The sequence below is a fragment of the Seriola dumerili genome, unplaced genomic scaffold (genome assembly GCF_002260705.1).
Source record: "Seriola dumerili isolate Sdu_G_001 unplaced genomic scaffold, Sdu_1.0 BDQW01000149.1, whole genome shotgun sequence".
Taxonomy (NCBI): Eukaryota; Metazoa; Chordata; class Actinopteri; order Carangiformes; family Carangidae; genus Seriola; species Seriola dumerili.
In genome coordinates, this window is record NW_019174404.1 from 15,275,140 (window position 1) to 15,290,094 (window position 14,955).

The following is a 14,955-nucleotide window of genomic DNA, read 5'->3' on the forward strand; positions in this document are numbered from 1 at the left end:
GCCGGCGGGCCGGCGGGCAGCTAGCTCTGCTTGCTGGGCGCAATGGCTGAGCCGGGGGGGGGAGGGAGTCGCTCCCTTCCGAAGGGCCGCCATGGGTCATCTCTCATATGCTGAGGTGCCACACCATTAAGACTAGTGTGAATGTCAAAACGGAAAAGTTTGTCCAAAGGCCACAAGTTTGGTGTCTACGGACTCGGCCCGTCACGCTGAGTAACATATGTCAGCCCCAGGCTTCTAAGTCGCTCCCTTCCGAAGGGCCGCCATGGGTCATCTCTCATATGCTGAGGTGCCAGTCTAATCCATTATGCCTCTGTGTCATATTTGTTTGCAATCAATTTGGTGCTATGGCAGTCTGGCTGCACAGAGACAGAGGCCTGGAGGAAGAGGCCGTGTCTCAAAGCTATCTGGTCTTGTAACTTTTCAGCGGGTTCGCCTTGGCGGAGCTGGAGGGAGTGCAGAGGAGAGAGAGAGCAGGAGAAGGGGGGTGGAGCGGGGTGCGAGTGTCCAGGGTACAGACTAACAGTAGAAAGTAGGGAGGGCTGAGGAGGAGAGATAGTGCAGGACTCATTATCAACTACAGCAGTGGAGAGTTTAGAAGACATGAGCTCCTGAGGGCTGCCACCAAACACACACACACACACACACACACACACACACACACACACACACACACTTCCCCTCAATTCACTCGGTCAGCTCTCACTCACTCTCTCATCTTTCTGTCTTGTTTTTCTTCTTTTTTCTCTCTCTCTTGCAGATATAGTCCATTCATCTTATTTATGCTGTCTTTCTCTCTAGGTGTCCCTTTTGGTGAGTAGGTATGAAGACAGACCAGAGTTGGCATCAAGAGCTGTCAGAAAGAGACGGGCTCTCCCTGGTTGTCTCGCTTGGCTACAGATTCATATCAAGTGTGCTGGAGGACACATTGTGCACGTGTGCACAGACTGACTGACTGCATGTCTGTCTATGTACAATGTGCATGATGTCACATTCACAAAAGCAGGCTGGACACACTGAGAGGGAAAGCAACAGCTCGCCCGTTAATTACGCAAGCTAATAGAGCAGCTGCTCATTCACTCCCTTGTCAGAGAGATTCACAGCAGGACGGAGAGGGTCAGGCAGGACATGAAGCATTAAGATGGACATGCTGTGATTCTGGACAGAGGCTAACTAAGGTAAAGAGAGGAGCCATTACACTGATGCAGTTCAGGGACTTAAGATGTGTCTGGATGAGGACATAACAGACACTTTACAGACTGGGGACACAAGGAGTGTTAGGATACTCTTAAGAAGTTAAGAACTACCCAAACTTGAAATGTTGTGAGGTTCTTGTGAGGGCTTTAAAGCCTAATTCTCTAATATTTTCTTATGATTTTCATCTCTTAAAAACTTCAGTTGCTTTCTAAATAACATCCGCGCTGTATCCCCTGAGTTCTCCTGGCCAACTTGTTTCCATGGCAACATGTCCTCAGACAAACTCTTCCACGTTAAGTTGACACAAAATACACAGCAAGAGGGGTAAATTAGCTAATTAAAGTTAATTTTTGTGAGTGTAACCCGACAACTACTGTACTCGTGTTCGAGCCAGCAAGCTACATTTTAATGATGAAAAACCTTGATTGTCTGGATTGTACAATTAGGCAAACTTGCACGGTTTCTTCTGCGTATGTTGGCATTTAGAAACATTTATTATTTATTATTGAGCTTTAAGCTATCTAAATGTCAACATGACGGGATGCTCATAGTGCTGATGTTTCTTTTTTTTTTAAATACAGCTCACTCCTGAGCATTAATTTAATCCTGACTGTAACATTTTGGATGGCTTTGCCATTGTGCACTAATGTTAGCTAAATATTTTCATTGACATTTTTTTTTTAGAATTGAGGTTTTTGCTGTAACTGTTCATATTCAATTTAAAAGTAAGCATGACATTAGTTGTTGTAATTTGTGTTATGCCTGAATGTTTTCTGCTGTCTCATTACACAGCAAAGTCACATGCATCCAATGCCTTCTGAAAAATACTTTGTGCTTTTCACATGCAAAATACAAGCAAACCATGCACAGCAATTGGAGACTTTGCATGCTCCGCCATTTACAATGTCATAGGAATGTTTACTAATGGTGACATTCTCCTATAATAGTGTAAAATGCAAGACAAACAACAACACTAGGTACACTTACCTCCACATGGAGAACAACACATGGGGATTGTAAATTGAGGCAAAGGGTAATAGGAATGTGTGTGTGCTTGTGCATGTGATACTGTTAGAGGTGGGTTGTGAGACTCAGGGGAGACCAAATCGATGAGGATACAAGGCCATGAATGCAAAAAATAAGTGTCCAAATACTGCAGGAGATGATAGAAGGGTTTCCCAGAATGCAACAGTCAGCATGTCTCCTTACTGTACCCCTATGCTAATGGTGTAACAGCATAAGCAGTATAAGAGACCGTATATCTACTCGCTCTCTGTAAGAACAATTCCCTGCTGCTCATTCGGTGGATGTGAACATGTTTGCAGTATCATTATGTTCCAGTCAAATATGAGGTTCAAGTGAATTACATAAGTGGAAATTACTAGATAAAGTACTTTAAAAATAAAAAAATTAGACAAGGAGATTGGCTCTGAGCCTAAGATAGGAAGAGGTGATAATAGAATGCCAGAAAATTAAGCATGGACATGAAAAATGGCAACAAAATGGTGAAATATTCACACGCTAATTAATGTCTATAAATAGGAATGGTCTGTGAATTTGTGGCATAGAAATGCCAAGTGCTCATAAGCACAAAGGTTTCCACTTACGGAGTACATTAGGAGCAGAGGGACACACTGATAACAGAGAGCGAGTGTAAGATTATGATAAGCCTCATCCCTCCGGTTCCTATGCACAAGCTTTCGAATCAGAGAAACAGAAGAGACAGAGCATGTGAGGGAAGTGTTTCTGAGGAGGGGATGGATTTGTAGATGCTGGGGAAACTGCCCAGGAGAGGGCGCCCCTCACTCGATAGAGTACAGTACAGCAGAGTACATGCACACAGACATGGACATGGACACACATATATGCACACATACACACACACACACACACACACAATGCAGCATCTTAATCATATGCACCAGCAGGAAAAAACTGTCTTTTCATTTCTTTTCACAGACTTTCATTTTCCATGTATTGCACCCATCTTACTCCACCCTCTCCTACACTAAATTTTTCAATTCATGTCAATCCTCAGGCCTCGACTCAAGCCTGACTCAACACCACTGTACTCTCTAATGAGCATCCTCATCCAGTGCCAGTGTTAATATATGTCATCTGTTTAACATATGCAAATACAACAGGCCTACACCATCCAATCAGTGGAAAGAAGTGATGCTTATTAAGAATGGACACGATGCATCTACTGACACACACAAGCTGTGTTGCCATGGGAACAGGATGCCAAGGTAGACATTATAAATACAGAAACTACTGGGGTTACTGAGGTTGTTAGCAGCCGTGCCTTGCTGACGTTACGCAGCAAAAGCTGATGCTTGTATTGGAGATGGAACTTGAGGCTGAATGATGGTCTGTGAACTTTGGTGGAAACAGTTTGACAAAGTCAGAGGTTTGTTGTCACCACCGATCAGTATGCCAGAGAGATGCCATGTACTCTGTCGCCTTGACAGCACAATATATCAGACTAAAGATAGTTTCAGAGAAGAGCAATGTTTGTCAAGATGAAATGGGATTGGTAAGCAACAGCAGTCAAACTGATGCTGCTGTCAAGTTAACATTCACATGCACAAAATGTAGCCTACACATTAACGTCTGCACACACACAGGCACGAACATCATGAACTAAATAAACAGGCAGCGCCCTATCCCAGATTTGTGTCTGCTAAAATCACGCTGGAAAAGTTTCGGAGCTTCAGATATCCATATTCATAAGGTTATTATAAGGTTATTTTAGTAAGTGTCCACTCTGTCAGAACACCTTGTTCTTAGTCCAGTTGAGAGGTGCACCCCTGGGTCCTCCATATTCATGCAACGATTGCCAACCACCTCAACTAAACACACAGCAAATCATCCTGCTGGGAAAGTTAAATCCTGCAAAATATTCCAAAAAACTTGAGCTAACATTTGTAAAGCTCTTCATGCACATTTCTGTAATTGATTGAACTTGCCTGGCATAAAAAGAGGATTGTTCCATAACAGAAAACCCCCACCTATCTGTCAGCTCTTTGAATGGAGGGGGGTAAAGTGGATTGGATTAAAATATGGGCCGGGACTGGCTTACAGAACTTTTACAGTGAAAATAACATTAAAGCTGCTGATTTACAGTTTGTCAAGTTCCTTATCTCCTTAAATGCAGATAATCTTGCCTATATGCTCCATCAAACATTAATTTCACGCTGCAAGATGCCGCACAGTTATCAGTTATAACTCGGAGTTCCAAACCTCCGGCACCTAAAACTCATGACAAGTTTCCAAGTCTCTCTTTATCACCAAGGTTGCTGTGCCCTTGCTGTACTCTTCAGCATGAGTCTCACACCTGGGAAGAATGTGCGGGTTAGCTTTCTCATCATGTGTCTGAGAAACGCAGCTGTCTAAGGTAGACATCAGTCTTGCACTGTTTGTAGAGCAAAGGACATCACATAACAGAGGGCTAAGTTCATCACAGGAGGCAGATATTTTTAAGATGGCAAAAATGGTCATGATTCTGACAAATGAGCGAACCGATGCGCAGCCGATGTGCGTTGGAGCAGCGTTAGTGAGGTTTTTGTTAGTGAGATGGATGGAGCCCATGGTGCATGCAGTCTCATTGCAGTCGAGAGGTTAGAGAGGTTGAGTCGCCAAAGAGTAAACGCACAGAGAGGTAGAAGAAGTCATTATTGGGAGTGACTGCAGCCAGGTACCTGAGTATATCTCCCTGCTCTTCAATTTCATCAGCAACCTCTTCACACCTGCAATGATGTGAAGAAGCCCGTCATCATCACAAGTTCGCAACAACTGCCCCCAAATTTTTTCCCTCCCTCTGACATGTACAGTAAGGGCACACAGAGAACCCAAAGAATATGATTTTAGGCCCTTTTGAAACATGTTAATTTCGCTAGAGATAACATTGTGTGCCAGCATGTAAGAATAACAAGTGTATTGTAAGAATCACAATGATAAAGTGGTAAGTGACTATAGATAAAACAGTCAGTAGGAATGCATATAGCCAGCAGATGAGGTATGATGTATAGAGCACACACAAAAACAGGTAGACAGACAAATATGACCCACCCACTGAGCATCCATTCCCCACCATCACCACCCACTCTTTGCTCCCACTGACTGGCTCGCTCCCTCCCTCTCAGCACTGTGTGTGAGCGGTGTGTTTAGTGGAAAGAGGGTGGGTGGAGGCGGTGGTGGTGGTGGTGGTGTTGGTGGTGGGGCATCTGTAAGGTCCTTACCTGTGTTCCTGTCTGGTAAGATACAGCAATGCTTCTGCAGTATGCCTGGCAACACCTTCCAAGAAACAACAAAGCGGTTGAGGGGAGAAGAGGGAGAGGGAGAGGGAAAAGACGTTAATATCACAGCAGCTCAAAGCAGATAAACAAGGTGGAGAGGCACTGAGCCATGTGGTAACCCAGAACTGCAGAGCACCAACAGACACCTATTTCTCACACCATTTGCATCAAAAGAAGGTGCTCCCATATTTATCTGAGGCCTTTCTTCTGCACCATGATCTGAGCAGCGGAGCACTAAATGATGTTCCTTGTGGGAATATGTGTGTGTGGAAGGTTCATTTTCTGCGTTTATCTCTGACACAGAAAAAGGTGGGTTATTAATGGTGTGTGAAGAAAATTATGACACACTAACAATCCAATGGGAGAGAGAAGCAAAGAATCTAAATATTGCTCAATTTGGTCAACTGGACAGTAGTAGAAGCTATCTCTTGCTCCATCAGCAGCTTCGCTAGTCCAGGAAGCTGTAGCAGCAAACACAACAGTCAATTACTGCACAACTCACAAGCCTGAGGTGATGATACTAATCAATAATGCATGCTTACAATCTATTCTGTGAATGGGTCTCTGAAAATGTAATCCATCCAAAGTTATATATCTTAGCTGCTAATATTTTTTGCTCTCATCACCTGTCTTCTGGAAGCAAACAGTTTATGTCTTGTTCTTGGGGAAACACTGCAGAACCACAACAAAGTACCCTGTCTTATTTTGTTAAGCTCTGCGGTGACACTGAATGTCATTACTGGTGTTCAAAAGAGGCAAATATGCAGGATTTCTACAAGAAAGAAGCCCAGCGAGATGCAGAGGTGACTCAGCAGGTGCTATCATATGTCTCTTTGTCCTTGGATCTGACTGACAGGATCTTTGTTGAACAAAATGACTTTCGTAATATAAATAGTCCTCTTCTTTCTATTTCTCTAATGTTAAAATTCCTTTACATTTGCACTTTGCTGGTTATCTCAGGCTCCTCTGTCTCTCCGAGTTATTTTCCCCCCTCTCTGGAACAGAACAAGACCGATCAGATAAGTGTCCCTTTTAATTAAAGAAGCAGAGCATATATAAAAGTACCTCTTGAAAAGAGAGAGAAGGCCAGCTATAGTAGAAATGAACCGTAATGGCTTGTCTCTGGGTACGTTCAATGAGCTATCAACCCACTACATCATTCATACAAGAGGAGAGCCTCAAGCACATTCTCTCCTGTCATCTAGTCTCGTTTTCTACTTTACCCAACTGGCCAAATTAGTCATAAATAGCTTTTTTCAGCCTAATGAATGCCACCTGTTCATGAGGAGGTGCACATTTGTGAGATTTGATTATTAGCTTAATCAATGCCCTTAAAATTGCCATTTAAGGCCGCCTGTCCTGTATCATGTGTGAGTTTCATCCGCAAAAATGTCACCAGAGTGAAAATGCTGGACTTTCACAGTGCACTGATGCAGTCTTGCTTTTGGAAATCATCAGAGGAATTGATAACAAGCTTTGCAGTATCAGTAGTAGTATTAGAGGAGCTGCAACAATAATATCACATATGAATAGTACAGCTGTCAAAACATGTCAGACACAGACATAAAGACGAAACGGTTTGACATAAATACAGATGTCTAAAATAAGTCACTCTAAACCAAAGCAGCCCATGACTAATACAAGCCGACAAGAACTGAGATATTATACTGGAGAATATTATATCCTATAGTAGGCGGTGTTGCACCGATATATCATCGTCTATTGCACCGAGGGTCATACAGGACACAAACAAGGAAATTGGTGAATGCCACAAATTCTCTTAAATCACTAATATGCCACTTAAGAACACATCTGTTCATACAAGTGGTTCTTGCAAGATGCCAAATGTGTTGTTAGATCATCAAACACTTTTGGCCCAGCTTTATCATTGTAACTGATGGTTTCATGATCTGTTCAAGATTTCTATGGCATCCAATGTGATGTCCTTCAGAGCTAAAATATGTACAATTCAATACCCCTATCACCCAAGCCATTGCTTTCAAAGCCTATAAATTGGAGATTGTGTTCATTCACTTACAGACACAATTGTTTCACTTGGTTTAGCAGTGATAATCCAGTGTAACCTACAGTATGTGCAGTTTGATGGCACAGAATGGCTGAGCCTGTACTTACCTGTTATATAGTCAGTATATAGTTCTGTCCGTTGAAAACCAGGTAACTCCTAATTTACTGATTTTGAACTTTTTAATATAAACTGAAGTTATGAGATGTTTCCTTATGGATTGAGAAAATGATGCATCTTAATAAACATAAACCATGTAAAGTCCCACTGGTTTTCACAGGACAGTATAAATTGGTAACATGGCCTGGTCTGAAACGGAGGGTTTAATGGTGGCCTTAATGGTGATTCAAGCCCAAACAAATGCTAATAGGTCATCACAAGTACTGAATATCAAAGGTGGAACTATGAAAAAAATCTGACTTTTATTATTTAAATAGTGTTTCACAGAATTTATTTAAAGGTTATCTGGTCATTTATCTAGGTTTTTCAACAGAATAAATAAATCATTTTGCTTGAAAATGCTTGAAAATGCTTAAAATATGGGCTCTGATCTTAACAAAACAAAGAATTTGCATTGTTTTTAATATGAGAACAGTTTGCTGGACTAAATCACATCCTTATGTTTCCTCGTTTGAACTGTTTTACATAAAACTATTGTCTGCATGCACGCCCTGTCATCCGGGAGAAACAAAAGCAACAAAATGCTACTCAGAAGCTAAGTGGATAAGAAAGTTGAGCGGTAGATACAAATAGATGGCTCTGCAGAGATGAGAGATACAATTATTGGTTCGTAATGACTCAAACAGCTGCATGATGTACAATTATAATTGACACTGGATAGCTGGCTGGCTGGCAGAGCCTTGTACTGAAGGAGTGTGGGAAACGAACTGTCAGGGACACTTCAGTGTATGAGACATAGAGCTGTCACTTGCCTCTCATTTATGCTTTAAAAGGATTGGAGTCTGGATGCAAGGCATCTAATTTCACATATGAAAATGCATTAGGCATCCATTTGTTTGTCTTTTTTCAGCTTATCTTGGGATGAGCACAAAAGAGGATTTATGTCACCATATTTTAACAAGGCTGATTTACAAGACACACAAGGACAATCCCATGGACACATATTACTGGGACAAGTGGAAATAGAAAACCAGTTGAGAATCTGGCTTGATATTTAGGGTATTTGTACAGATTTGTTTTCTCACATTACACACAAATTTGAATAGCTGGTTTCATTCACATCACATTTTATGGCTAAGCTGATTTTGTGCCAAGACCAACCATACATGAAATAAATAACCTTGATTATATCAAAAGCTAATTAATTATAATAACCCATTAAAACCAGCTGTTTAATTTGACAGTGTTGCAGTTTTTGTTGAAAAACAGATTCTCAAAGGCAATCCAAAGTAATAACCTTAGGACTAGGAGCCCAATCTTGTGAATGAGTCTTCAAACCCCATTGAGTCAGTGAGTTAATAAAAGTCTTCATTTGGCAAAATTGTAGCAGTTTACCATCAAGCTCCTCCAATAGGGCTGGTTGCCATTCTCTTGTAGCCCAAGGCTGTGAGAAAAAGGATTCTGTGGAGATATCATTAAACTCCATGAAAGTAGATGTTTCCAACTCTCCATATTATCGCCCTGTTACATCTACATTTCTCATGGCATATGGTCTGGAAATGCACAAGATAATACAGTACACACAGTATTTTGCTCAGAAAGCAGGATATAAGGATAGGCAAATGCTGATTGAAGAATTGTTTTTTTTTTTTTTTCTGGATTTCAAGCATTTTTTGGAAGACTATTTGAAGACGTGATCTAACCCATCTGTATATCATAGCATCAACTTTAGCCGCTTTTAGAATGGCTCTTCAGGGTCAAGTGGCGCAGTGGGTTGAGCAGGCGCCCCATATGTAGAGACTACAGTCCTCGCTGCAGTCGGCCCCGGTTCGAATCCGACATCGGACGGGCCTTTACTGCGTGTCGTTCCCCCTCTCTCCGCCTCCCAGTTTCCTGTCTCTCTCTGTTGTGCTATCCAATGGAGGCATAGAAAGCCCAAAAAATTAAAAAAAAGAATGGCTCTTCAAATAGAAATGAAATAGCTGAGCTTCTAGGCTAGAGTAGCAAGTAGTACATCCTTTCAAGTTATTCAGGAGGTTTTGTGTTTTTTTCATCTGACAATGATCAGAAAACAAGGCTTACAGATGTTTTTTCATTACAAATTATTTGGTTCAAATATAGTTATATGTCAGGGACATGCATGTCCTGAGCCATGTGGTTCTTTTCACAGACACATATTTTATTTTCTAAGAGCACGCAAGACAGACAAATACAGAGACTGTTGAGGCAGTCGGGGAAGAGACAAACAACCAAATGCATGCTCTCATAAATGAGATGAACAATAAACCAGGCCAACTCAGGTGAGTCACACACCATTCAAGCCGATGAAGAAACTTTTCTCTCTGATATCAGCTTTGTGAAAATGACCCCAGACATAAAAAGTACTGATTACTTTCCCCCCTGAAAGTCCATTTGTCTGTGAGATTGTTTTGGCTGCTGTTTGATGGAACCAGCCTTATGAAACTGGAGAGTGGGATCAGAAATAGCTTCCATAATTTCACTTGTGCACAATCTGGTGCCCATAAAAGTAAATTTACAACACCAAAAAGTAAATGAGTCTTTGTTGAAGACTATTTTTTAAATTATAATATTTCCCAAAATAGTGACCACTGTGTGCAGGGACGCTGTCATCGAGCTGAACTACGCTGGTGTTAATGCCTCCAAACAAGTCAAGCTCCAATGCACCAGGTTCATTTAATTGCTCTGCACGTGATCTGAGGCTCGGGACAACACAGCCTAGTTTGACCGCAGCAGCGGGCAGACAACAAGAACCACCCTTGTCCCAGTGGTGTTTCAGGATGCTCACAAAGACAATACCTGTCAAAATCCAAGTTGAATAAGCATACACAGACAGACTCTCCATCTATCTCCACACACTATTACTGCTGGGTACAGGCAATTATCACAAGTGGCAGTGTATAATAGGATATCTTGGCGCCTGCTGCTGAGGGCTAGAGTGCAACTCTTGGTGAGCTGATGGAGATCTGAGAGGACGGACGGGAAGTGGAGTTACTCCAGTGCATTTCATAGCTCTTCCTGTCTGCCTGGAGGGCTGTCTGCTTCGTTCTTACCCGGTCAAGCTATCAAATGCAGGGGTGTGCAGATTGAGCAGCAGATAAGGTTTGAACTGGAACCACTCAACCCAGCTATAGCCATAATAGATACAACACACAAATAGATAAAATCTTAGAAGCATCTTTCAATATAATACAGTTCAAGTGAACAACAACACAAACTAAGGCCTCAGAATGAGCAGAGAGTTGAATTAACATCTCTCTGACACACCATCAGTAAAAAATGTTAAATGTTTATTTTACAGTAAAGTAGCTTTGCTCTGTCAGTCACACACCATTTGAGTCGATGGGGTAACTTTGTATGGTAATTGGTGACTGGAAGCACCATATTTCAATATAGAAAGAAAAAAAGAAAGTGTCTTGCTTAACTTCTGCTAATCTTAATCCTCCTCAAATTCCTCAAGTCTGTCCTTGGTGTACAGGGTTTCCTTGAATTGGGGGAGCTATTTGCTTTTACTGCACCCGAGCTCCAAATTTCATTACCATTATCATAAATGTCCCTCCCACAGCAGGGATGAGGGCAGTTTTCTCGTGCTTAATTTAGAATTTCAGCACTGGACTCCTGTAGACTTGATCTCCAAAGGTTAAACCCACCTAGGTACACTGTAATCATGGCATCAGCGGCATACTGCATCCAAGGCCACTGATTTTTGACTTGTACTGCAAAATCATGAGGTGTGGAGTATTTTCAATCCTGGTAGAAAGACAACTGCCATTGATGTCAAACAGCTTGAACATATTAGTCCAATTAAAGCACTAAGTAATTCTCTGAAGCTTGATCAAATCTCTTACACCTGCCCCAATAAAAAAAATTCTGCTGCCTTGATGGTCCTTCATTACACTGGGCTATTTTATTAAGCCAATATATTCAAGTTCATTGCTCAGTTTAACGGGTCTGGTCAAGACTCAGTTGTAAAAGAGCTGGGCCTTTCGCCAACAGTAATGGTATTAAGACTTATGCTCTACAAGGGAGACCTCAAGTACACTTGGAAATGTACGGGACCTTGCACTTGCATTAGTACCAAATATCAAATTTTGACAGTGTTAACACAATGGGCCAAAGGGAACAAATTTAGAATTCAATTTAAACAATGAGATGATTCACCTTTATCTCCAGTCAAAGGGTTTCAAAGGCATACAGCTGACAAGCATCACAGGCAGTTGTCTCTCTGCTGTGCAAACTTTGAAAGGCGGCAGTCATGATGAAAATAAACAAGGCTGGCTGTCAAAGGCAGCCTGGTGAAATCATCATAAATGATCATATTACAAACCAGGATCAAACTGTCCATATGTATGTATTTGCAATTAGAATAGAAAGGAAGTGTCACAGATAGTATACCAGCTAGCTAATGGACCTTGTAATGAGTCACATCTGACTTAGGGCTATGTGGCAGCTATTGCACTGACAGTAACACTGTGAGATTGCAATGACACCCACCTGCCTGCAGCGCAAAGGTGATTAACGGAGCATTGCTGGTGCCCAGGTATACACAGACACACACACACACACAACAACTCACATACTGCATATACACAAACTTGGCTCTCATACATTATTAGATTCATAACGCTCTGCCCCATCCATCCCTTCCATTTCCTCTACATCCCTCTACAGAAGCCAAACTATTAGAGAGGTAGGGGGGCATTCATCAGGGAATGAATAGAGACATAAAAAGAGGGGAACACAGAGGAAGAGGGAGAGAGAAAGAAAGACAGTGAATAAGAGAGCATGACTCGGTAAGAGAAAGTATTTAAGTGAGGAAGAAGAAGAAGAATGAGAGAAAGCAGAAACACATCCATCACGGTGAGTGGATGAATAAGAAAAGAGCCTGCTAAATGTTTCAACATTTACTTTTAGTCAGACTCGTCTACATTCACCGCTGCTCCTCTCCCCCTGTAGACCGAAATGACATCACCACGCGCATAAATGTAGTGCTTCAAGTTCGCTATGCATCTTCAAACAGATTATGAGAGCCTTATCATGTCACTGCCAAGTACGCAAAGTCCACACAAGCTTCCCATTGATGACTCTATTTGCCTGGGCATGTGTGTGTGTGTGGTTACTTGTGAATGCAAGCAATTTAACAGCAGTGTCGGAAATAACCTGAAACAAGTTACCCTCAATTCCAAAGTACTTCTGAGGGGAAATAGTGCTAGTTTCCAATCAATTTTTGGTCCTTTATTCTTTGAGCACAAGTGGTAGCTTTTAATTAAGCTCTCATCTTTTTTTATTTAAAGAAATTGCCTTTTTCCATCTCGTATGAATCATCAGGCTTTCATTGAAAGTCTGATTAGTCGCCTGGTTCAAAGCAGAGGTGGTGATGTGGATGAGGTGAAAGGTGGGCCCCCCAAAAGCTGGTAAGTGACAAGTAATTTATTTTTCAGTCACATAAGGAATTATAGAGATGACATGCATTTTTCACCTGCCACCTGGCACCTGTCCACCCACAGGTGCCCTCTCTATTAGGTATAGACATGCATAATTATTACACACATAGATCCACACACACAAAGATACTGTGAATTCCTTTCTCAATGATTTAAAGTAATTACATTTGCCCTAGACTGCTTGCTGCCACTACCACTGCTCTATAGCTCTTCTAGCCACCTGCATAATAAATGAACGTGGGACCCTCTACTCATACCTGAAATAAAACATGCTTGTTACTATGGCAGAAAATGCAGTTCTCATGTATGGACTGCTGTGCAATGCACACTGTTTCAAGTCCATAACGTACACATCAAAGTGTCATCTAAGCAGCTGTATGTCATCGAAGAAAGGCTGGGTGACCACTGCTGTCTTAAAAATAAGGACTTTTTGTATTATTGAGCAGGGTACAAATACAGCAGTATCTTGGTAAAACTTCTAGCTGCGAGGGTGAACAGCAATAACTCCATTGAGCTTCTAAAGCATTGCAATGAATATAGTCCCCTATTTTTAGCACCTCTGTGATTATGATGTCTGACGATGTGAGTGCTGGCAGCCAGCACTTTGTCACTCACAGTGTGTGCTGAGTACTGTGTATTTGCTGTGGATTCGGCAGCAGTGCTGAAGCAGGCATTCTATACAACTTCCCTTGTTTTTGTATTGCTCAATCATGGGAATCTATTGGAGCTTAGACATCAATACTTGCAACTGCACTGAATCTTAAAGAACACAATGTGTCAGTGTACAACTGACGGTGATGACAAGCTTTTTGCACAAACAAGCAGTTAACCATTTCTTATCTTGAATGATCCCTAACAATGAAAGAGGTTTGATTCCATCACCAGCAATAATCACCCATTCACAGAGAATTGTGCGTATGCTGCTCAATGTCCTGTTCACTGCAAGGTATTATGTAACATGTTTACATAGGTCTGTGGAGTTTTCTTGATTCTTACAAAACCTACAACTCATCCAGTGCCATCTTTTGTTAAACTATAAGGAGCTCCACTCTCATTCAGGATTGCCAGCACTGGGCTTGGACTCTGTCAGACAGTCAGTGAAGCTCGTCCACCCATAGAGACTACAGTCAGCACGGTACATACAGTATTACGTGACAGTGCACAACAGGAGTCTGGGAGAGATCAAACCTGACATAACAGCCTTTTGAGAGGTTAACCTTGTGCTAAAAGGGCTTTTTTCTGCCTGGAATGCTCCTCATCCAAGTCTCTCCCTCCTCAAGGATGAATGTAAGTGCATGAATGACATCTAAGAGGAGTGGTGAACCAAATGCATGTGCATGCAAAAGTGATGCAAAAATCATATCATATTTCTGTATTGTGACCACTGAACATAAATAAATTTGTATTTTCGTATTTAAGATAGTTGGTTAACATAGCAGGGTTTTAAAATTTAACCATTGTGAAAAAAACTATTGTCCAAAAGTCTGATTACCTGATCACAAGTAAGACTATCTTGCAACCAAACTGCATTAACACACACCCATTTTTTCAATACTGCATACATCTTCTCATTTACTGTAAGATGATAAAATACAATGTTTGAATCCTATTCATGTCATATAGTAGGAGTTATACCTGTACTCAAGGATTAATAAATAGAGAGTGGGATTTACCTTCTTCAGAGCTGACATTCTAGGTGGATCCTCCTCCTGCAAAGCCCGTTCACATGCTGAGGTCCCAAGCCAAGTTTGGAGGGTGCGCAAATCCTAACTCAGCCCGGTGCTGATGCTGAGCCATGAGGTGCCTGTTTAGTATTCTCATCTCGCTTCCACCCTGTCCTACAGCTGGCTTGGTGTGC

At 41.7% G+C, this 14,955-nt stretch overlaps 1 protein-coding gene across 1 annotated transcript in view; it reads right to left on the reverse strand.

Moving 5' to 3' along the window:
• Window positions 1–14,788, reverse strand: part of dlgap2 (DLG associated protein 2) — a 161,906-nt gene extending 147,118 nt beyond the window's left edge. Inside the window, 2 exon segments of the mRNA XM_022751077.1 lie at window positions 5,436–5,490; window positions 14,771–14,788. Coding sequence (XP_022606798.1) covers window positions 5,436–5,490; window positions 14,771–14,788 — 73 coding nt within the window.
• Window positions 14,789–14,955: the final 167 nt, after the last annotated feature.